The 25,179-nt window shown below is 33.9% G+C and overlaps 1 protein-coding gene across 1 annotated transcript; it reads left to right on the top strand.

Moving 5' to 3' along the window:
- Positions 1–3,261: 3,261 nt before the first annotated feature.
- LOC142320922 (uncharacterized) lies at positions 3,262–8,131 on the top strand. Its single transcript, XM_075358904.1, has 2 exons — positions 3,262–4,153; positions 7,723–8,131. Exons 1-2 carry the CDS (start codon positions 3,268–3,270, stop codon positions 7,740–7,742), a joined length of 906 nt encoding a protein of 301 aa, XP_075215019.1. The 5' UTR covers positions 3,262–3,267; the 3' UTR covers positions 7,743–8,131.
- Positions 8,132–25,179: the final 17,048 nt, after the last annotated feature.

Below are 25,179 nucleotides of genomic sequence, written 5' to 3'. Positions count from 1 at the left end.
TGTATTTTATAAAATTATAACTATACAAAAATATAAAATTAAACCCTTTAACACTACAAACGTTTTCATCACCGATGTATTTATTTTTTTATTCTATTTTTTTTATATTTATTTATATTATTTCGATTGAAATTACTGAAAAAAATGCTTGTTAGTCAAAAATTGGATTAAACACCTGTCACTATTTTAGTGTATGAAACCTACCTAAACAATTGCCGATGGTGTTGTCTAGCATGAGACTCGAACCTGACACTTCAGCATATCAGTAGGTTTTTTAAAATCTTTTATTATGAATTTATATATAGATGTCGATGTAAAAAATATTTATTTGTATAAGAAACCAATAGATTGTGACTATAATTTTTATAGTCGTTGACCATGATTATGTACAATGTAACAGAATTGATCCTTTAAGGTTACAGAAAGTGCAAAACGAGAATCAACTCAAATCTTCAATAAATTAATCGGTTTTTAATGATAATTCAAGCCAGGAATCGAATCTAGAATCTTAAAATTACGATTTTGGTGGGGGGAAGGAGCGATACTCAGATGGGAATACCTTGTGATCTGATGTGTGTTCAAGTTAAAAATCGATCCCGAGACCTTCAGTACATCAGTCATTTGCTCTACTGTCTCTCTAATAACGGTGTTACGGTAACAATTTATTATAAAACTGAACATGAGAAACAATAAAATTTAGTTGTATGCTGCTTGATGAACTCTAAATATAACTTATTAGCGGGCATCTGTAGTGCGAGTGGTAGCGTCTCGGCTTTTCATTCGGCGGTCCCTGGTTCGAATCCCGGTCAGATATGGCATTTTAACACGCCACAGGATTCAAAATTGTATCGTTTTATTCCATCCTCTGAAGCAATACCTAAACGTTGGTCCCGGAGGCAAAAAGAAAAATTGAACGTTTTGTACTACAAACAGCTAATCCTACCGTACTAAAAGGTATTGTGTGTGTGTGCGCGCGCGCGCGCGCGTCCCCCTTAGCTTAGCACCGAAATCTACCGATCACTAGCGGAAAATCCCATTTCGTTAGTACATGTCTCGTGGTGGTTAGTTGTATACTTATGCATATTATATATACCGTGTACATATCGATATATAAGCGAAATATATATCGAAATTTTGGGAAAATTTAGTACTTTTTAACCGGATCCGAATTTTTGGATGAAAATTGCAAATATCTCGAAAACGGTCAGTCCTAGCGTCTGAAAAAATTTTTCGACCCCCCACGACGATACCCCATCCGCTCCCAGTGGTACTACTTGGATGATAATATGTTCAAGTCCCCCCGGGGCGCCGTTCGGGAATTGGGGATGGGGTGCCACCGTAATATCTCGGCAACCGCTCGTCCGATTTTCACGATTCAAACGGCATATGTATCAGCAGGTCGAGCGTTAAGTATTTAACGCATTACGTACAATCTTGATCGACCGGATGTTGGTTATCCGGAAATTAAATCGTTTAGCCCTACGTTTTGATTCCACTCATCCACCGTAAAACGTACCGATCCGATCTTTCGATAAATACGTTCAAACCTGTGCGCTAGCGCAGTTGTAAATTATAAACTTATGAAGACTAAAAAATAGAAAATTAAAAATATATTAAACGCACTAAAATGTAAAAAATAATTTTAGGACGGTATCTCAGAATGGATTTGATGGTGATATGTAAGATTATGTGAAAATCATAACTTCAAATTAAAAATTTGATGTTTTTGCCAATTTTTTTTTTATACGTGATGAATGGCCTAAAGAGTGGGAGGCAAACACGCATAAGAAAAAATTGGCAAAAACATCAAATTTTTAATTTGAAGCTACGACTTTCACATAATCTTACAATCAAATTTTTTTTTACTTTTAGTATCTTTAATTTAAGAGTGGTGTTTTAAATTTTTTTTTTCATATTTTTTTATATATTTGTGTCATTGTTTTTCTTCATAAAATAATGAACTATAACCAAAAATCCTTTTCGGCACGCTGGAAAGCGGAGTAGATTTCAACGGTGTTAAGTAGGGGATAAAAAAAGATTTCCACCTTAAATTTAAGAAAAACTTCAAATTTATTCAACGGTTACATGTGAAAAAAAGGTTTATATGTTTAGCATACTACAAGCCCCATATCGTTTTACAATTCTAGCAACATTTTGTTCATCTCTTGCCGTAAGGGTTGGTCATATCAAAAATTGTTTCGTACAAAAGTTTTAGGTAATGTTTAGAGGACTAACGATTACTTTAACCGATTCTACACTGTGGCTACTACGAGAGGTATATGATATTTTGTCTTCGAAACCTCATTTTTTCACCCCCTGGGCCAACGGTTGGTTATATCAAGAAACTTTACTAAGATAAGTTTTAGGCCCTTATCCAAAGAATAGTAGGAACTTCAAACGAATTCGATATTTTACTTAATAAGAAAGTTATAACGATATTTTGTTTTTTTCGAAAAAGCCCCCCCCCACCATTTTCACCCCCATGGTCCGATTTTGCCTATTAAAAAACGTGACCAAGATTTTGGGTCGTTATACTTTATGTATCAATTTGAAAGTGATTGGCGCAAAATTACAGCAGCTATCGTGTCCACAAGAAAGTGAAATATATATATATATGTCGGAGAATAAAGTACAGTGGAGTATCTTCCGACAAAACGATGAGAATATTCTTTAGAATATCTGTATTTTTAGTAGTTTTAAGAAATGTACTATTACTTGTAATATTTTGTAAAATAAGGTTTAAATTGTTTTATTGCGGTAGGCTTAGGCCTAGGTAGGCACATGGTTGTCAACGTAGTCGGGATCCCAGGACGATAGGGGTATCATAAAATTAATAAGGAAAAGGAAATATGCAGTAGGCATATTATTTGAGAATATTGAGAAAAGGCAGTCTTGCTTTGGAACCCAGATCGAACAGACGTCCTGGTGATCGCGAATTCGTTATTTCCCTGAGCCTCGGTCTATCGCAAGTTGTTTTAATATTATTTGAATTCTAAATTAAATTAATCTTATATTATAATTCGTGTACTACTGAGTTATTGATAAGTGATAATTATCATTTGTAATTATTTCATTGTACGAGTTATCTACTCATTTTTATTAATTGAACTTTATTATAATCTTATATATTCTCCACTTGTAATAATAAAAATGAGTGAAACACAAAACGTTGAATCCCTGACAAATCTCCTCGCCTCTCCGACATCAGAAGTGGGATCGTCTCCATCTGGTCCATCACCTGATCAGTGGAATACATTGTTTGAGTTTATGAAGTGTTGTATGCAAAAGCCATTATCGACAAAGAAAAGTGTTGCGTTACCACGATTTAATCCAGAGAGTGCGGGATCGGATTCTGTTGCTTGGTGCTCTGCAGCAGAACTGTGTCTATTAGAAAATCCTCTTCAAGGCAGTGAATTGATATCTGCGCTTAGCAAAGCTTTGGAAGGTTCAGCAGCTCAGTGGCTATCCCAAGTGGCAATTCCGGGTATACAGTGGCCTCAATTAAAAGAACTTTTTGTGTCACGCTTCGGGGGACAAGAAACTGCGACAGCGGTTGTGCTGAAAATTCATCAGGAGGCACCAACCAAGGATGAAAGTGTCGGCGCCTTTGGCATTCGACTTCGATCATCGCTAAAGGCCCGCTGGAGGTCTTTAACAGTTGACGAAATAGTTAATGTGGTTGTGCTTGCGCGATTGACCCATATTGATAATCGAGTGGAGCGCGTAGCATTAACTAGCGACATCAAAACGGAAGCCGAATTTTTGAGCGAAATGCGAGGCTTTTCCTGCACCCGAAAAAGACCAATATCAGCTTCAGATAACTCATCTACATCCGATTTGAAGCGTTTTAAGCCAGCAGCTTCAGGGAAGTGCCATTTCTGTGGGGAAATAGGTCACAAAAAGTTTGAGTGTCCTAAACTTAAGAAGAAGCAAGCGGAGCAAAGCAGTAACCATCGTGGCTCCAAAGAATCATCCTCTTCATCGCGCAATGTGACGTGTTTCAAATGTGGGGTAGCTGGTCATATTGCGCCAAACTGTACGGCTCCAGGTAGCAGCCGTAGCGGTCCAGGGAACAACAAGGAGAATGGTAGCGTCGAACGCCGTGTGAATCTTTGCACAGTTGCAGCTCCTACTGGTATTCTAAACCATCTTGGTGAGTCGTTTCCATATTGTTTTGATTCAGGAGCGGAATGCTCATTAATAAAGGAATCGATAGCGATTAAGTTTTCTGGACGTAGAATTAATGAATTAATAATTTTGAAAGGCATCGGAAATGTTGTAGTAAATTGTAGCATGCAAATTTTATCTATTGTAATTATGGATTTGTTTACATTAGAGATTCTTTTTCACGTTGTCCCAGATGAATATTTGAGTTATAATATTTTAATTGGTCGAGAAATTTTGAGCTTGGGTTTTGAAGTAAATATTTCTCAAAATAATTTTAAAATCTGTAAATCTAAAGTAGTAAATGAATGTAGTAAATTCGAAATTATAAATTTTGATAATGTTGATACAGATGTTGATAAAAATGATAAAATAAGATTAGTTTCAATCTTAAAAGAGTATGAAAGTTCTTTTATTACGGGTTTTCCTCGTACTCGCGTCAACAGTGGTGAACTTGACATACGTTTAATAGATACAAACGTTACGGTACAGAGAAGACCATATAGACTTAGTGTAGAAGAGAGACAAATAGTTAGAGAAAGAATAAATGAGTTACTTGAAGCTAATGTTATTCGTCCTAGCAATTCACCGTTTGCTAGTCCTATCTTACTAGTCAAGAAAAAAGACGGATCGGATCGTTTATGTGTCGATTATCGTGAATTAAATAAAAATACAGTTGCAGACAAATTTCCTTTGCCACTTATTTTAGATCAAATACCGAGACTTAGAAAGGCTAAATTCTACATTAGTTTAGATATGGCCAGTGGTTTCCATCAAATTCCTATACATTCGGAATCTATAGAACGTACGGCATTTGTTACTCCTGATGGTCAATTTGAATTTTTAACAATGCCATTCGGCTTGAAAAATGCTCCTTCGGTTTTTCAAAGAGCAATTTTAAAGGCATTGGGTGAGCTCGCGTACACTTTCGTTGTAGTTTATCTAGACGATGTACTGATAATTGCAGATACGATAGAAGAAGCGTTTGAAAGACTTCGAGTGGTATTAAAAATTCTTATAGATGCGGGATTCTCATTTAATTTTTCAAAATGTTCTTTTCTCAAAACATCTGTTTCATACCTTGGGTATGATATTCAAGAAGGACAAGTTCGTCCAAACCCTCGTAAAATAAACTCTTTAACAATGTTACCCGCTCCAAGGACCGTTACTCAGCTTAGACAGTTTATTGGCCTTGCATCTTATTTCCGACGGTTTGTCCCTAAGTTTTCACAAATCATGAAACCATTATATGCTCTTACCTCAGGTAAAAAATATATTGAGTGGACTGAGACACATGAAAACGCCCGACAAAAAGTAATTCATACTTTGACCAACGAACCCGTCTTAATTATCTTTGACCCGGATTATCCTATAGAACTGCATACCGATGCTAGTTCCGATGGGTACGGAGCAATACTCATGCATAAAGTAGACGGTAAAAATAAAGTTATTGAATACTTTAGTAAAAGGAAAGCCCAGCCGAGTCCAGGTATCATTCTTACGAACTCGAAACTATGGCCGTTGTTAAATCTATTAAACATTTTCGGCATTACTTGCATGGACGACAATTTACTGTTGTAACTGATTGTAATTCATTGAAATCTTCTCAAAATAAGATTGATCTTAATGATAGAGTCCATAGGTGGTGGGCTTATTTACAGGCTTTTCAGTTCGATATAGTTTATAGAGAAGGCAAACGTATGTCGCACGCGGATTTCTTCTCTCGAAACCCTTTGTCCGATTTACCAAAACAGGTTAATAAAATTGAAGAGAAACGCGTTAACCTCGCGGAACTATCGGTTGATTGGCTTCTTGCTGAACAACAGCGTGACTCGGAAATTTCGGAAATAGTCACCAAATTGCAAAGCGATGAGCTATCGGAAGATCTCTTAAAATCTTATGAAATTAAAGCCGGTACGCTATACCGGAAAATACAGAGAAAAGGCGAACCCCTTTGTTTGCCGATTGTACCCAGAGCATTTCGGTGGTCCGTCATTAACCATGTACATGAGTCTGTTATGCACTTAGGTTGGGATAAAACACTCGATAAGGTTTATGAGTATTACTGGTTTGAAGGTATGTCTAAATACGTACGTAAATTTGTTGACAATTGTATTACTTGTAAACTCTCTAAAGCTCAGTCAGGTAAAATTCAAGCTGAATTACATCCCATCCCTAAGACCCGCATACCTTGGCATACTGTGCATATAGATATTACAGGTAAATTGAGCGGTAAAAATAATACTAAAGAATACATTATTGTTATTATAGATGGTTTTACCAAATATGTTTATTTACATCACACCAGAAAAATTGACTGTAATAGTGTTATTAAAGCTTTAAAGGCTTCAATATTTATATTGGGAGTTCCCGCTCGTGTGATTGCCGATCAAGGTAGATGTTTTACTGGGAAAGATTTTAAAGACTTTTGTAAATCTTTAAATATTAATTTACATTTAATAGCTACAGGTACTAGTAGGGCAAATGGTCAAGTAGAGCGTGTAATGAGTACGTTAAAAAATATGTTCACTGCTGTTGAGTCTAATAATCGTCCATGGCAAGACGCCATTGGTGAAGTTCAGCTAGCTTTAAACTCAACCGCGAATCGTATTACCAAATCTAGTGCGTTAGAATTATTAATTGGTAAGAAGGCAAGACCTTACGGGTTGTTAGTTGATGACAACGAAAATGAAATTGATATCTCTAATGTAAGACAACGAGCGATTGAAAGTATAGAGGAAAATGCTAATTATGAGAAGATTAGATTTGATAAAAATAAAGCGAAGGTTAATAAGTTTAAAATAGGAGATCACGTTTTGATTAAGAACGAAGAACGTAATCAAACGAAACTCGATAGGAAATTTAGAGGTCCATTCGTAGTAACAGAATTACTTGATAACGACAGGTACACACTAAAATCTTTAAGTAGTAGTAGAAGTTATAAGTATAGTCATGATAAGTTGAGAGAAATGCCTGAGAATTATATTCCTAATGAGTTGGATGTTTCCTCGGACAATGAAAGTTGTGCCGAGGAGACTGTTGATGTTGGTCCTGAAACAGGGACTATGGTTTAAAAGGAGACCACCAATGACGCAATGCACTAATGGCTGGCAGCAGGTCGTGGACCTGGCATTTTTATTTTTCGCACATGCATCAGTGTGTAGTCGTAACTGCAAACTAAATTAGTGGCTAATGTTAGTTTGATCAGGGCGCGATGGGCACCTGATGATGTGTCGGGCAGGTAGTTGTGGCAACTACAGAATATGTATGATACTGTATGTGGCATACAGGGTAGCCTAGAGATAGTGCAGAGGTCTATTGGTGGAGGAAATAAAATCTTATTTGACAGTTAAATGATAAGGAATAATGATTGATGGCTTTTCGATCTCTTGAGTACTGTACGATGACTATTTAGGATAATGAATAATTAATGGATTTCTGTTACTCGAGAGGACTTCTGAATCTATCTTTTGTACTTTAACTATTGTAAAATGCTTTATAATGACCGAGGTCAGTTGAAAACAAAAATTAAAATACCACTGTAACTCAATGTTTTAGATACACCCGAGGGCGTGTGATTGTCAGAATGGCCGTGTCGGAGAATAAAGTACAGTGGAGTATCTTCCGACAAAACGATGAGAATATTCTTTAGAATATCTGTATTTTTAGTAGTTTTAAGAAATGTACTATTACTTGTAATATTTTGTAAAATAAGGTTTAAATTGTTTTATTGCGGTAGGCTTAGGCCTAGGTAGGCACATGGTTGTCAACGTAGTCGGGATCCCAGGACGATAGGGGTATCATAAAATTAATAAGGAAAAGGAAATATGCAGTAGGCATATTATTTGAGAATATTGAGAAAAGGCAGTCTTGCTTTGGAACCCAGATCGAACAGACGTCCTGGTGATCGCGAATTCGTTATTTCCCTGAGCCTCGGTCTATCGCAAGTTGTTTTAATATTATTTGAATTCTAAATTAAATTAATCTTATATTATAATTCGTGTACTACTGAGTTATTGATAAGTGATAATTATCATTTGTAATTATTTCATTGTACGAGTTATCTACTCATTTTTATTAATTGAACTTTATTATAATCTTATATATTCTCCACTTGTAATAATAAAAATGAGTGAAACACAAAACGTTGAATCCCTGACAAATCTCCTCGCCTCTCCGACATATATATATATATATATATATATATATATAAATGTATGCATAAAATTTCGAACTGACGATGGTTTTGGGGTCTGGAGGATGTGAAACGCGAAGATATGTCTAAATTTTCGGGAAGTCGAATCATGGTACCAATTACAATAGGAAGCTTTCTGATGAAATACCCAAAAGTAGGCACCGGAATGTACCGATCACTAGCTGAAAATCCCGACTCGTTAGTTAAAGTTAAATTTCGTTACGAGTTAAATTTCTCATTTAACTTTTGTTTTATCGTTATATCAATTTTCATCATTCAAAAAAAAAATATTTTACACAATAGATTAAATTAATAATAACGGGCTTCCCATGGGGGACTGTGGGTAAGGCTAGAGTGGTGAGGTGATCCAGAAACCTCGTGCGAGGCTAGACCCATCATCACCAACAATTGGTAATACACGGGGTGCCCCTAAAGTGCTATTTGGGGGGTGCAATGGGATGTTCTTATAATATTTCTGCAAAAAATCGTCCCATTTTCAAAATCGCTACTTGTTAGTAGGTTGAAGGCTAACTTTTGCGTTTTATCATATACACTCTCGATCTAACAAATAACAGTTATTCAGAAATATTATATCTTCGCAACCGATCTTCCGATTTTCAAAATTTAAACGGGGTGTTTACTAGTATAGAAAATCATGATGGAACCAAAGCTGCACAAAAAAAAAAAACAACGTTTGTCAGCAGTTTCTTTTCGGCAGTCGTGTTTTTTTATTTTTAATATTTATGTCTTGTTTATCTTATAATTTGTTTTTGTAATTTATATTTTGTAGACGTAATCTATATGATGTATTATTGTCTCCCGATCGGAATGAAGGTTTATTTATAATAATTAGTTTTATAATGTGAAATTTGCCGGTTCAAATTCTACCTGCTGCGAGAGGTTAAAATTTGTAAACCGAATCGATAACTCTCCAACCGACTCGTGAAGGATACATTGATGTTGGTAGTTTAAGGAGATCAGGCGTGTTGCTGCTGAAAGTAGTTTCCTTGTATACCGTTGACTCTCAAATTAGCCTGAATTAACTTTTCAATTTTACCGCGCTCGCTCGCTTGTTTTTATTATTCCTCGAGAACACCCGGTCGGTGTTTTTGTGTTCTGAAGTGTTTCATTATAAATAAAGTATTAGTTTTTAAACCGCAAAATAAAACCGGAAAATTTTCAATAATATTTTGGGTAGTTTTGCCGGGTTATCTTAAAATCTAAGAAAGTTTTGTCTGTTATATTCTGTAACCAAACGGTAGAAGGTGACACGATTTAGAACTTTTTTTACTTCTTAAAAAAAAGCATACGTATTCTCTAAAATAATATTTCATACCGCGGGTACTAGAAGAGTAACACGTGATTTTCTCGTTCGCTACTCGTCGAGCCGAAAGCAGAATCAAACACCGATACACCGAGAGAGAGTTATGATACGTACTAATATATTACGACTGCACAAAAAAGTATAAGATTTGTAAGAAAAAAACTTCATTCGCGAACAAAGTTTTATTTTGGAGGGTTAAAACCCGCATTAAAAAAGGCTTTCGTACTTTTAACGCGATTTTTCAGTCTTTATTTATTTATTGTTCTATAATTTGTATAACCGACGAGTTAATCGTTAAACAAATATTTTGTTTAAAGCGGGATAACGCCGTTCGAAGTGTAAGAACATTTGTTTTTACAATGACAATTTTTTAGATTTCTCTGAGAAGAAACGGGTTAAACCCTTGTTTCAAGTTAAACAAATAATTTACGTCCTTTGAAATCTTTTTTAAATTTATTTTCGATGTAGTATACAAAAGAAGTTTCGGATCGGTTCAAAATTTCCAGAAAAATATATGCTATTCCATTTTTTCAAATTATTTTCGTACAAATAAAGAAAATCGATCGAAGGCGATAGGCTATAAATAGAAAAGTATTTATTCCAAGCGATATACTGTTTGTTTAAAGAATAAATAAATTCGCTTGTTGCGCACAATGAGGCGTCATGTTTCTTCTTTTTTTAAAGTTAAAATCACCTTTAGGCTTACTAATGTTATAGATGTAATTACTGCGTATATTTTTGTGCGGTAAAATTTTAATTTATATCTCGGTGTTAAAATATAATTTTTGAAAATGATCAAAATTGTGATTCTAAAAAAACCGTTTATTTTTATTTTTTTGTAAATATGCATATTTGTTAACCTCTAACGGTGGTTTTTTCATTTAATATCTGACACGTTAGGCTGGTACCAGAAAGTGTTTTGTGTGAAACGTTTGTGCCGTAAGTAATTTTTACAAGCGTACGTTAAATGAAATGTTTTATTTTGAAAAGCGAAATTGCAAGTCCTCACTGTTACCGATTTTCTTAGTTATTTGATGTACACGATTCAACTCGACTTACTATTATTTCGTTTCTCAAGCGGTGATGAATTAGAAAATATATTACGGTTTACCTTGACCGGGCAGTGGAGTTATTGTTAAAATACTTTGGATCCGACCGATTTTAGAACTCGGTTGACAGATTTCAGTTAATTTTTTTACGCGGGAAAAATTACGTTAACTTTTTGCGTAATTCGAAGATTATTCTCCTCATCGAGAAACTTAAATGTCTAACAAAGTTTGTATCGTACTATCTTTTAATCCGTACTATAATTCATTCGATATCGTAGCATATCTTAAAACAAGTATTTTCGATACGAATAAATCGATAGAGTATATCGATTATCCGATAGTATTAAAACAAAATCATAAATCGTATTTATGATTTTGTTTTTGGCCTTGTAGATAATTAAACATGCATATAGGCAAAACACGTGGGTCAAATCAAACGGTAAACAATAAAGGTCAGAATTAGAAGATTTTTGAATCCTATATATCCTCCTTAGCCATTTATTGATTTTGCAGCCGACTTTTCTTTTGTTATTGTGTCAAGGAAGGTTAGTTTCGTATTACGATAATTTTTTTCGTAAATCGAATATTATATAAACGATAAATTAATTAATTAAATTTATATTTAAGCTTTCCAGCTCTCGTATCGAGTGAATTTACACATGGATATTGTGAATCTTGAAAATGTTGAGAGCGTGCTATCTTTAAAAGATGCCTAAACCAGATTTAATCGCAAAGATTTGCTGGTATTTTTTCGCTTTTCCTTGATCAATTATCATCATTCAAAAAAAAAAAAAAAAAACATTTTCACACAAGAGGTAATCGGTTTTGGACTGAGATGCTTCCCGCCAGAGAAACCCGCCCGGAGGGCCTAGCTGCCGTACCGTATTTAAATGTTTTAAATATGTCAGTGTTAATAATTTAATTTATACATGCAAAGAACTACACTACGTGTATGTTTTTTTCTAAACGGTTTATTTTTCTCTAATTTATTTCGTTTAAAATAAAATTGTCGTAATGATTATTATAAATATAACACGAGGGTGGATAGTAATTAATTAGAAAAAATAAATTTATCAAATCAGTAAATATTTGTTCCTCCTCTATGAATCATGAGACCTTGCCGTTGGTGAGGGGGCTTGAGTGCTCAGGGATACAGAGTAGCTGGACCGAAGGTGCAACCATATCGGAGAGGTATCTGTTGAGAGCCAGACTAAGGAATGATTCCTGAAAGAGGGCAGCAGCTCTTTCAGTAGTTGTTAGGGGCGTGAGTCACAATGACTTAAACGGCCGTATCAACATCACTCAGTCCTCTGAGTACTGCGCAGCTGAAAGCAATGGAAAACTACAGCTGCTTTTTTTCCAAGAAAATGTGGCTCTCTGCATTTTCACATAGCAACAATGGAGGCGCCTTCCTTGGTAAAATATTCCGGAGGTAAAATAGTCCCCCGTTCGGATCTCCGGGTGGGGACTACTAAGGAAGGGGTCACCAGAAAATTAAAAAATAACATTCTACGAGTCGGAGCGTGGAATGTTAGAAGCTTAAAAAAGGTTGGTAGGCTAGAAAATTTAAAAAGGGAAATGGATAGGGTGAATGTGGATATAGTAGGAATTAGTGAGGTTCGGTGGGAAGAGGAAGGCGACTTTTGGTCAGGTGATTTTAGAGTAATTAACTCAGCGTCAAATAATGGGCAGGCAGGAGTAGGTTTCGTGATGAACAAGAAGATAGGGAGGAGAGTGGAGTATTTCAAAACGCATAGCGATAGAATCATTGTAATAAGGATAAAATCAAAACCTAAACCGACAACGATTGTTAACGTTTATATGCCTACAAGCGCCCATGATGATGATGAGGTAGAGTGTGTATACGAAGAGATTGATGAAGCAATTAAACACGTAAAGGGAGATGAAAATTTAATAATAGTTGGAGATTGGAATGCAAGCATTGGAAAAGGCAAGGAAGGAAATATAGTGGGTGAATACGGGCTGGGCAAAAGGAATGAAAGAGGGGACCGACTTATAGAGTTTTGCACGAAGTATAATTTAGTAATTGCCAACACCCAATTTAAAAATCATAATAGAAGAATATACACTTGGAAAAAGCCAGGCGATACTGGAAGGTATCAGATAGATTATATCATGGTTAAGCAAAGATTTAGAAATCAACTCGTTGACTGTAAACCTTACCCTGGAGCAGACATTGATAGCGACCATAATTTGGTGATAATGAAATGTAGATTGGGGTTTAAAAACCTGAAGAAAAGTTGTCAGATGAATCGGTGGAATTTAGAGAAGCTTGAGGAAGAGGAGGTAAAGAAGATTTTTGAGGAGGACATCGCAAGAGGTCTGAGTAAAAAAGATATAGTAGAAAATGTAGAAGAAGAATGGGAGAATGTTAAAAAGGAAATTCTTAAATCAGCAGAAGCAAACTTAGGCGGAATAAAGAGAACTGGTAGAAAACCTTGGGTTTCAGACGATATATTGCAGCTGATGGATGAACGTAGAAAATATAAGAATGCTAATGATGAAGAAAGTAAAAGGAACTATCGGCAATTAAGAAATGCTATAAATAGGAAATGCAAACTGGCAAAAGAAGAGTGGATTAAAGAAAAGTGTTCAGAAGTGGAAAGAGAAATGAACATTGGTAAAATAGACGGAGCATACAGGAAAGTTAAGGAAAATTTTGGGGTACATAAATTAAAATCTAATAATGTGTTAAACAAAGATGGTACACCAATATATAATACGAAAGGTAAAGTCGATAGATGGGTGGAATATATTGAAGAGTTATACGGAGGAAATGAATTAGAAAATGGTGTTATAGAGGAAGAAGAGGAAGTTGAGGAGGATGAAATGGGAGAAACAATACTGAGATCTGAATTTAAGAGAGCATTAAAAGATTTAAATGGCAGAAAGGCTCCTGGAATAGACGGAATACCTGTAGAATTACTGCGCAGTGCAGGTGAGGAAGCGATTGATAGATTATACAAACTGGTGTGTAATATTTATGAAAAAGGGGAATTTCCGTCAGACTTCAAAAAAAGTGTTATAGTTATGATACCAAAGAAAGCAGGGGCAGATAAATGTGAAGAATACAGAACAATTAGTTTAACTAGTCATGCATCAAAAATCTTAACTAGAATTTTATACAGAAGAATTGAGAGGAGAGTGGAAGAAGTGTTAGGAGAAGACCAATTTGGTTTCAGGAAAAGTATAGGGACAAGGGAAGCAATTTTAGGCCTCAGATTAATAGTAGAAGGAAGATTAAAGAAAAACAAACCAACATACTTGGCGTTTATAGACCTAGAAAAGGCTTTCGATAACGTAGATTGGAATAAAATGTTCAGCATTTTAAAAAAATTAGGGTTCAAATACAGAGATAGAAGAACAATTGCTAACATGTACAGGAACCAAACAGCAACAATAACAATTGAAGAACATAAGAAAGAAGCCGTAATAAGAAAGGGAGTCCGACAAGGATGTTCCCTATCTCCGTTACTTTTTAATCTTTACATGGAACTAGCAGTTAATGATGTTAAAGAACAATTTAGATTCGGAGTAACAGTACAAGGTGAAAAGATAAAGATGCTACGATTTGCTGATGATATAGTAATTCTAGCCGAGAGTAAAAAGGATTTAGAAGAAACAATGAACGGCATAGATGAAGTCCTACGCAAGAACTATCGCATGAAAATAAACAAGAACAAAACAAAAGGAATGAAATGTAGTAGAAATAACAAAGATGGACCACTGAATGTGAAAATAGGAGGAGAAAAGATTATGGAGGTAGAAGAATTTTGTTATTTGGGAAGTAAAATTACTAAAGATGGACGAAGCAGGAGCGATATAAAATGCCGAATAGCACAAGCTAAACGAGCCTTCAGTAAGAAATATAATTTGTTTACATCAAAAATTAATTTAAATCTCAGGAAAAGATTTTTGAAAGTGTATGTTTGGAGTGTCGCTTTATATGGAAGTGAAACTTGGACAATCGGAGTATCTGAGAAGAAAAGATTAGAAGCTTTTGAAATGTGGTGCTATAGGAGAATGTTAAAAATCAGATGGGTGGATAAAGTGACAAATGAAGAGGTATTGCGGCAAATAGATGAAGAAAGAAGCATTTGGAAGAATATAGTTAAAAGAAGAGACAGACTTATAGGCCACATACTAAGGCATCCTGGAATAGTCGCTTTAATATTGGAAGGACAGGTAGAAGGGAAAAATTGTGTAGGCAGGCCACGTTTGGAGTATGTAAAACAAATTGTTGGGGATGTAGGATGTAGAGGGTATACTGAAATGAAACGACTAGCACTAGATAGGGAATCTTGGAGAGCTGCATCAAACCAGTCAAATGACTGAAGACAAAAAAAAAAAAAAAAAAAAAAAAAAATATTTGTTATACTCTCGAGTTTGTTTTTAAATACGTAAAATATATTATTTTTTTACTTAATATAATTATTCATTTACGCTGAATTTGTGCCTGGAGACACATATGTTGTGCGTTTCATATACAAAACGCACATAAATTTGTGTGTTTGTGTGATAAGTAAAAAAGATAAATCGTAAAAAAAATAATTGTTCGTTAAAGTAATTAACTTAAAAATATTTCTTCCCTTTAGTAGGTGGATACACAATTAACACAAGTTTGTTTTTATCGTATAAATCGATTTAATTAGGCCATTTCTGGGTCCGTTTTTGTTAGATTTTTTTCTTTTATTTTTATTTTCAACTGACTTCACGTGTGTTAAAAAATAATGTTTAGAGTATATATTAACGTAGAGTTTACGATGAAAAAAGTTACTTTATAAAATTCTCTCTCCGCTACAGAAATAGGAGCGATTCCATTTTTGAAACGTAGAAGAGAGCGCGGCAATCGCTCAGCAGTTGACCACTCCGTTCATCGCAGTAGGCGTAGTGCGCCAGGCTTAGCTATATCTGATTTTTGCGGTTTTGATAGTTAATTGAATCGGTTAAAATTCAATCGTTAGAAAGAACTGACCAGATTGAATGAAAATTTTACACGAATTTAAACTTTCTGGTGTTCTATAAATCAATTGACTGCTTCCAGCGGTCTATCATTTTTTATAGGGTAAAATATTTACAATATACCTCATCTTGTCTCCGTTTTGAATATTTCCCGTTTCAAATCGATTTATTATTTTGCTTGTTTAAATTTCATCATTAAACGTGAACACATGATATTTTTGATAGCGAATAAAATTCTTCCAAGTCGATATCCCAGTATAAATTTTAAAAATATTATTTAAGAAATATAATATTATAATCAAAAGGTTTGTTAAACTTACGCGTATATTTCATTAAATGGGAAACCCTTTTTCCTCATAAAAGTTTTCTAAAAATTTTTTTGGAATTTCACGAATATTTTTTTGTGTTGATATATAACAACAGCTATTATACTGACTTCCACGTGCGGTTATTTAAAGTAATTTGTGGGTTAAAGTACTCAGTATTTCGTATAGTTTATTGTTTAATTACTATTTGGAATTATTTTGTATTAAGTTTGTTACTTCTTATTTTTATCTTAGCGTAATACGTAATGTTTTATAACATTTTCTGATTAAAATTTTGGCGGGATATGGTGTACTTACCAACAATATGGAGCAGTGTTGGCTGCGTGCATGTGTGTGTGTATATATATATATATATTTATATTTTTTTATATAATGAAGGATTTTCCTCTAATATTCTCCGTTTAGTAGGTGACACGTTAGATTAGCATCAGAAAGTTATTTGTGTGAAACTTTTTAGCCGTAAGTAATTTTTACACTTGTACGTCGAATGAAATGTAATAAAAAAACATCGGTATTTCAAACGCTAAATTCCAAGTCCTCATTGTTACGGACTTTCTTATAGTTATTTGATTTACTTGATTTAACTCGTACTTACCGTTATTTCGCTTCCCAAGCGATGGTGAATAAAAAAATATGTATATTCGGCCTATCTTGACCGGGCAATGGAGTTTATTATTAAATAACTTTAGAACCGACTCATTTTTAAACTAGGTTGACCGATTTCAGTTATTACTTTTATGTGGAAAAAATTACGTCGCCTTTTATGCGTAATTCGTAGATTATTCTGTTAACTGAGAAACTTAACTGTACAACAAAGGTTTTTATACTATCTTTTAACGGTTTCGCCGATCGTTGAGTACGGCTATCTGAATTCTCACACGGTGGTCTGTTTCTTTCGCGTCTGTAATGTACGCATCTACTTCGTCGAATCAAAATCGTAATGCATTTTAAATCCAAGATGTTTCCAAATAGGCTGCCGCTAGGTGTAGAGAAATAAGTCAAGTTACGTAACGTACTGGAATTTTTCTATTTTATTACCATTTTCTTTTAATGAAGCGTACTAAATTTATCAAACGTTATTTTTACTGAATTCCTAATAGATTTTATTTTAATAATTCAAAGGATAATTAGCCAAACCTGTTTTATTACAACGAAATTCAGTTGTCGTATACTTCGCATATTTTACTATTTGTTTAGTAATTCTTTACACGATTGTTTTACAGTTTATTTTATTTCAAAAACGTACTGAAAATTATCAATTAGGGAGCGAAATTACTTTCATATGAACAGGATGAGAGATTTAAAAACTGAGCGACCCGGTTCGAGCTACAATTATTATCGTGTCACTTTTAATACCGTTGCTACTACGAACTCCGCTATTAATTGTTTATTTTACAACTCTCGTCTATAGAGATGGGCAAAATCGATTGATTTTAATAATAGAGGTATTAGTAATGGAACGATATAAATAATCGATGATTCGTTCGAAATATGAACGTTACTTATTTTTTCCACAAGTACAAACATCGAATAAGATACATTAGTTTGAGTAATTTATCATTTAATAAGTTTTGACTGTCTACGGGCTACTGGCGCCGCTATTAATCGCTCCCTAAACATTAATTTCTTCAGATGCTGTGGTTTTATTTAAATTATTATCTCGTTGTCAATCAGTACCTAATATTTTGGTAACTTGTTTTTTGTTTTTATATATTGGGTCAATTCTTACGGTGTTATTTGTCCCAGTTTCAGTTAGCGTTGCGTTTTTCAATTTTGTTTCTTTAGTTTTTTGATTAGGTCTACAGAATTTTTCATTTATTTTAGTATTGTAGGAATTATTACTTATTAGAATTTACTCGTTTAGAAATTATTTCGTTAAACTTTGGTTTTATCGAGTTTGATTTATTTATTTTTCGTATATAATTTAGCCGTTTAGAAACTTTCTTTTTTAAGTTTTATTTATGAAGTAGAATTATGAAACCAGGGGGAAATCATCGATCGTTTAAACATTGTTTACTAAAAATGAAGACAACAAAAGTGTTTGTTGTAAAATTTGCAAAAAAAAAAAAACAAAAAACCATTTAATGTTTTTCGACAATATTACTAACATAAAAGAGCACTTAAAACGGAAACATTCTTTACAGTTAAATGAAGAATTGGGTAATAATAATTTTTTTTTTGTCTTCAGTCATTTGACTGGTTTGATGCAGCTCTCCAAGATTCCCTATCTAGTGCTAGTCGTTTCATTTCAGTATACCCTCTACATCCTACATCCCTAACAATTTGTTTTACATATTCCAAACGTGGCCTGCCTACACAATTTTTTCCTTCTACCTAATATCAAAGCGACTATTCCAGGATGCCTTAGTATGAGACCTATAAGTCTGTCTCTTCTTTTAACTATATTTTTCCAAATGCTTCTTTCTTCATCTACTTGCCGCAATATCTCTTCATTTGTCACTTTATCCACCCATCTTATTTTTAACATTCTCTTACAGCACCACATTTCAAAAACCTTTTCTTCTCAGATACTCCGATTGTCCAAGTTTCACTTCCATATAAAGCGACACTCCAAACATACACTTTCAAAAATCTTTTCCTGGCATTTAAATTAATTTTTAATGTAAAGAAATTATATTTCTTACTGAAGGCTCGTTTAGCTTGTGCTATTCGGCATTTTATATCGCTCCTGCTTCGTCCATCTTTAGTAATTCTACATCCCAAATAACAAAATTCTTCTACCTCCATGATCTTTTCTCCTCCTATTTTCACATTCAGTGGTCCATCTTTGTTATTTCTACTACATTTCATTACTTTTGTTTTGTTCTTGTTTATTTTCACGCCATAGTTCTTGCGTAGGACTTCATCTATGCCGTTCATTGTTTTTAAATCCTTTTTATTCTCGGCTAGAATTGCTACATCATCAGCAAATCGTAGCATCTTTATCTTTTCACCTTTTACTGTTACTCCGAATCTAAATTGTTCTTTAACATCATTAACTGCTAGTTCCACGTAAAGATTAAAAAGTAACGGTGATAGGGAACATCCTTGTCGGACTCCCTTTCTTATTACGGCTTCTTTCATATGTTCTATTGAAGAACACTTCAATACTGTTGCTGTTGGGTTCCTGTACATGTTAGCAATTGTTCTTTTATCTCTGTATTTGAACACTAATTTTTTTTAAATGTTGAACATTTTATTCCAGTCTACGTTATCGAATGGTCAGGTGATTTTAGAGTAATAATAATAACGAAAGAGAAAATACTTCTGAAACTTCTACTTCATCGGTTAATCAACCTCACCGACGCACAGTACCAGTAATAGCGGATCGCGTTCCTTCCATATCATCAGCCGAAACACCAGGTAGTAAAATTAAATTTAATAAAGTAAATATATCTCCGCCTAAAAAACAACTATGAAAATAATTATCTATCGCAGAAAAAAGTGCAATCGATATGTGCAACATTAAGGTTGTAGCTACCGATTTTCAACCTTTATCGTCGGTTGAAAATTCTGGTTTTTTAGATTATACAAAAAAATTGAACCGGTTGTATACGTCACGTAGTAGGAAACATTTATCGTGTACAATGCTACCCCAAATTTATTCTCGAACGTCGGAAAAAGTTAAAAATATCTTAAATTCAATAAAACATGTTTCAGTAACTACCGATATTTGGTGGACCGATGGCAATAAATTGTTTGTTACATTTTACACGCGGTAACAAACATCATTCAATTGTACCGGCGACTCGCGAAAAATCAGTTGCTCGAACGGGAGTGGCAATCGGCTCTATGTTAAAAACAATTTTCGAAGAATGGAATATCACCGATAAAATAGTGGCAATAGTTGCAGACAACGGATGTAAAATAAAGAATGCGATTAATGAACATTTAAATTTGCATTACCGTCCGTGTGTGGCTCACAAGCTTAAGTTACCTGTACAAGATGATGGTAAAAAGAACATAGAGTACTTAGATTTATTGAAAAAATTCAGGTATTTTGTTCGCATTTTAAACGTAGTGTGTTACGGCAACAAGCAAATTAATAACTGATCGTGGGATAACCTGTATTAAAAATTAAACAGGATGTCTGGACCAGGTGGAATTCTATTTTAATGATGCTGGAAAGGCTATTTAAAGATCCATTGTTCGTTACGATATCTGAAATTCCAAAAGCTCTTCGATTTTTGGATGCCTTTGAATGGATAATCGACACCGATTGTATTGTTGTTTTAAAGCCTGTTCGGCAAATGACTATCGAGTTGTCAGGAGAAAGTAGTTATGATGAAGTAATCTTTACAGCAAAGGATGATTAGGTGTAGTATGAGATATGGAAGAGTGATTCTTCCTTGTCCTTGGTTAAATTTGTATTTTCTTTCTCTCTCTTTTTATTTTCTTTCTCTCTCTGATAAAGTAGTTATGATGAAGTAATCTTTAGGGCGTTGAATGTTAGGTGTAATCTGAGATAAAGAAGAGGTAATGTTTCTATTCATTGATTGAATTTTTATTGGCTTTCTCTCTCTGATAAAGTAGAAATGATGAAGTAATTTTTAGGGCATTGAATGCTACGTGTAATCTGACATATGGAAGAGTGAAACTTCCTTGTCCTTGGTTAAATTTGTATTTTCTTTTTCTCTCTTTTTATTTTCTTTCTCTCTCTGAGAAAAAAAATCTTTAGGGCGTTTAATGTTAGGTGTAATCTGTAATGTTTCTATTCATTGATTGAATTTTTTCTGGATTTCTCTCTCTGATAAAGTGGTTATGATGAACTGATATTTAGGGCGATGAATGTTAGATGTAATCTTAGATAAAGAAGAGGTAATGTTTGTTTTCATTGATTGAATTTTTATTGGCTTTCTCTCTATGATAAAAGTAGAAATGATGAAGTAATTTTTAGGGCATTGAATGCTAGGCATAATCTGACATATGGAAGAGTGAAACTTCCTTGTCCTTCGTTAAATTTTTATTTTCTTCTCTGATAAAGTAGTTATGATGAAGTAATCTTTAGGGCGTTGAATGTTAGGTGTAATCTTTGATACTGAAGAGGGAATGTTTCTCTTCATTGGTTAAATTTTTATTTGCTTTCTTTCTCTGATAAAGTAGTTATGGTGTATTAATTTTTAGCGTTGAATGTTGGATGTAAGCTGAGTTACAGAGAGTAAATCCTTTTTGTTATTGTTTAAATTTTTTATCAGCTTTCTCTCTTTCATGAGGTAGTTATTGATGAAGTAATGTGTGAAGGCAGTGAATTTTAGGTTTAATCTGAGATACGGAAGAGAGAATGTTTTTTGCCATCGGTTACAATTTATCGGGTTTCTCTTTCTGATAAGTTTGTTCTTGAACAAGTAATCTCTGAGGGCGATGAATGGTAGTTGTAATCTCAGATACGGAAGAGTGAATGTTTTTCCTCATTGACTCATTTTTTATCGGATTTCTCACTTTCATAAGTTAGTTATTGAAGAATTAATCTGTGAGGGCTTATATGTTAGGTGTAGTGTGAGATATGGAGGAGTGAATGTTTCAATTCATTAGTTAAATTTTTATCGGCTTTCCTTTTCTGATAATGTAGTTATTGACCAAGGAAGCTATGAGGAAGGTGATTGGTAAGTGCAATCTGAGATACGGAAGAGAGATTGTTTCTTGTCATTCGTGAAAATGTACCGGCTTTCTCTCTCCGATAAAGTAATTATGATGAAGTAATCTGTGAGGGCGTTTAATTTTAGGTGTAATGTAAGACATGGAAGAGAGAATTTTTCTTGTTATTGGTTAAATTTTTATCGGATTTCTCTGTTTAATAAGGTAATTATTGAAGTAATCTGCGAAGGCGGTGAATTTTAGGTTTAATCTGAGATACTGAAGAGAGAATGTTTCTTGTCATTGGTTAAATTTTATCGGCTTACTCTTTCTGAGGAAGTCGTTATTGAAGAAATAATCTGTGTGCGCGTTGAATGTTAGATGTAATCTGTGATACGAAAGAGTGAATTCTTCTTGTCATTGGTCAAATTTTTATCGGCTTTCTCTCGCTGATAAGATAGTTACTGAAAAGCCATCTGTGAGGGCGTTGAATGTAACGTGAAATCTGAGATACGGAAAAGGGAATGTTTCTTAATTGGCTAAATTTTTATCGGCTTTCTCTTTCTGATAAGGTAGTTATTGAAGAAGCTCCATTTTTAAGTACCACGTTTAAGTCAATAATACTCCATAATTATATATAAAACATTTACACAAGAACAAAACTGATTGAAAAAGGTGATTGATTAGCAAAAACTTAAGAAAAATTTTCTTAACAGTTTAGAAAGAAGGTTTTAAAACATAGAGAAACAAGAAATCAGATTTATAAATTCTAAATAAAGAATTAAGAAATCAAAAGAGTATAAATTAAAAGATAAATCTATGCCTTTATTTCTTTTTTTTTGTATTCAGTCATTTGACTGGTTTGATGCAGCTTTCCAAGACTCCCTATCTAGTGCCAAATGTTTTATTTCAGTAAACTCCCTACATCCTACATCCCTAACAATTTGTTTTACATATTCCAAACATTGCCTGCCTGCAAGATGTTTACCATCTACCTGTCCCTTCAATATGAAAGCGAATATTCCAGAATGCCTTAATATGTGGCCTATATAAGTCTGTCTCTTATTTTAACTATATATTTTTTAATGCTTGTTTTTTCATTGATTTGACTAAACATCTTTTCATTTGTCACTTTATCCACCTGTCTGATTTTTAACATTCTCCTGTAGCGCTGCATTTCAAAGCTTCTACTCTTTTCTTCTCTGGAAATACTCCGATTGTCAAAGTTTCACTTCCATATGAAGTTACGCTCCAAACATACACTTTCAAAAATGTTTTCCTGATGTTTAAATTAATTTTTGATGTAAGCAACTTATATTTCTTACTGAAAGTTCGTTTCGCCTCTACTAATCGGCATTTTGGCATTTCCTATTTATTTATTTATTTGGAATTTCCTGCCTTCATCCATCTTTAGTAATTCTACCTCCCAAATAACAAAATTCTTCTACCTCCATAATCTTTTCTCTTCCTATTTTTATATTCAGCGGTCCATTTACTTTATTTCTACTACATTTCATTACTTTCATTTTGTTCTTGTTTATTTTCATGGCAGTAGTTCTTGCGTAGGATTTCATCCGTGATGTTCGTTGTTTCTTCTAAATATTTTTTACTCTCAGCTAGAATTACTACATCATCAGCAAATCGTTGCATCTTTATCTTTTCACCTTGCACTGTTACTCTGGATCTAAATTGTTCTTTAAATCATTAACTACTAGTTCTATGTAAAGATACCATTTGTATCTGTAAACCATGAAAAGAAACTATTAGCCCAGCCCAGTCTAGTGGTTGCTAGACTAATGACCACTACACTACCTCACTCTCTTTTTCCGTTTAGCCTCCGGAATGTGGTCTAACCAAATTTAACTGACGTAGGTGGATGCCCACCATTCCAGCAGGCTGGCCACCATTCTACTCCCCCCTCAACGCAGTGGGGATCCTCACTAACTCAGAAATCACATTCGATTATGTTATTCTTGTCTAACAGGTCCGTTACATACCTCACCCTTGGTTTAGTCCATTTGATGCACACGAAGATCACGTGTTCAACATTGTCGAGGGTGCCTCAATAAAAGCACAAATCATACTCGCTGCACTACAGGTTCGACCTGAAACAGTCATGATCTGACAGGAAATTAGTAAGGAAATAGTCTACATTGCAGCTGTTTCACACTGACATCAGATGACATTATTAGGTGGTTTATTTTTTAAATTGGTTTAACATATTTTAGAATGTGTTTGAAATAAATAACAGCTGATATAAACTTGTTTTAATGCTAGTAGATATCCATAATTTTTCATTCAGGACAAATGTAAAAATGAGGTGAATGAATGTTTACAAATGTCTTCAAGGATAAAAACTCAACGGCAAAAGTTAAAAAATAATTACTTCTTACTTCTCTTAGAAGGATTGACTTCTTAAAAATCTTGAATTTTAAAAAAGGTCAGTAAGATGTAAGTGTCAAATCTGATTTAAAAGGTTAATTGACAGTACATTTGGATGACCGTTGAGCTTTGATTATTAAATTGAGATTCTTTCTATAACTGTAGGTATGTGAAGAGTCGTGTACTTTCTTATTTGTAATGGACCAAGGTAAATCTGTGAGCTGTGAAAAACTTTGGATTGAAAAAGTAATATAATTACATTGAATTTTATTAATATTCCCAATAACTGGCTGCCATAAATCCAGATTGGATTAGGGATGGCTTTGTAAATAATTAACTTGTTCAGCGATAATTTTGACTTTAAATTTACAATCCAGTACAACTGACAAAATTTAATATTCAGTTTTTCTCGTTTTTCCAAATGTGGGCCTTTTGTCAAGATGAATACCAAAGTATTTTGTAGAATTTGATTGCGGTAGCTGAATGTCATCGATTATAACAAGTGGACATTTGTTCAGAGAGTGAAACTAAAATGTGTAGTTTTATTTTCGTTAGACTTTATTTGCCACAACTTCCATCATGCTTCAGTGTTGTTTAACTATTCTTGAAGGTGCTGTGACATGGTGTCTGGTGATGCATCAATTATTTTCACACAGTACAAGCAAAGAACATAAGTAAAGGGAGCTATTACAGTGTTGGGAGAAACTGGCATATTTGGAAGTGTATGAATATTACACTTCCTTGAGCAATCCATATATTTGTGGAAAATAGCGAAGACAATTCAGTCTGGATTTTAACCTTGAAATATCTATTACCTAAAAAAGAACTGAAAATGTTAAAATACTGAAAAGGTAGATGTTGATTAATTTTAAAAAGGCCAGTGTGCTACACCTAATCTGAAGACTTGACAGATATAATAAAAACTGGTAGAGCAGACGTTCTTTGTCTGAAGCTATCTGAATATTAGAAAGAACACTATGAATCTGTTCGATGGTACTATGAAAAGTTTGAAAGCCAAACTTGTAGTCAGATGTTAGTTTGTTTTGTTGAAAAAAGGTTTTAATCTTCTATGTAGAAACTTAAAGTACAGGTATAAAAAAATTATTAACCTCTGATTGTAAAAACCTTTTACAACAAATAACAATTCAATAATAATAAAAAATTATATATGAAGAAAAATCA

This window comes from Lycorma delicatula, chromosome 3 (assembly GCF_047948215.1).
Source record: "Lycorma delicatula isolate Av1 chromosome 3, ASM4794821v1, whole genome shotgun sequence".
NCBI classification, from domain to species: domain Eukaryota; kingdom Metazoa; phylum Arthropoda; class Insecta; order Hemiptera; family Fulgoridae; genus Lycorma; species Lycorma delicatula.
The sequence above is the reverse complement of the archived record's forward strand: the minus strand, read 5'-3'. Positions and strand labels throughout refer to the sequence as shown.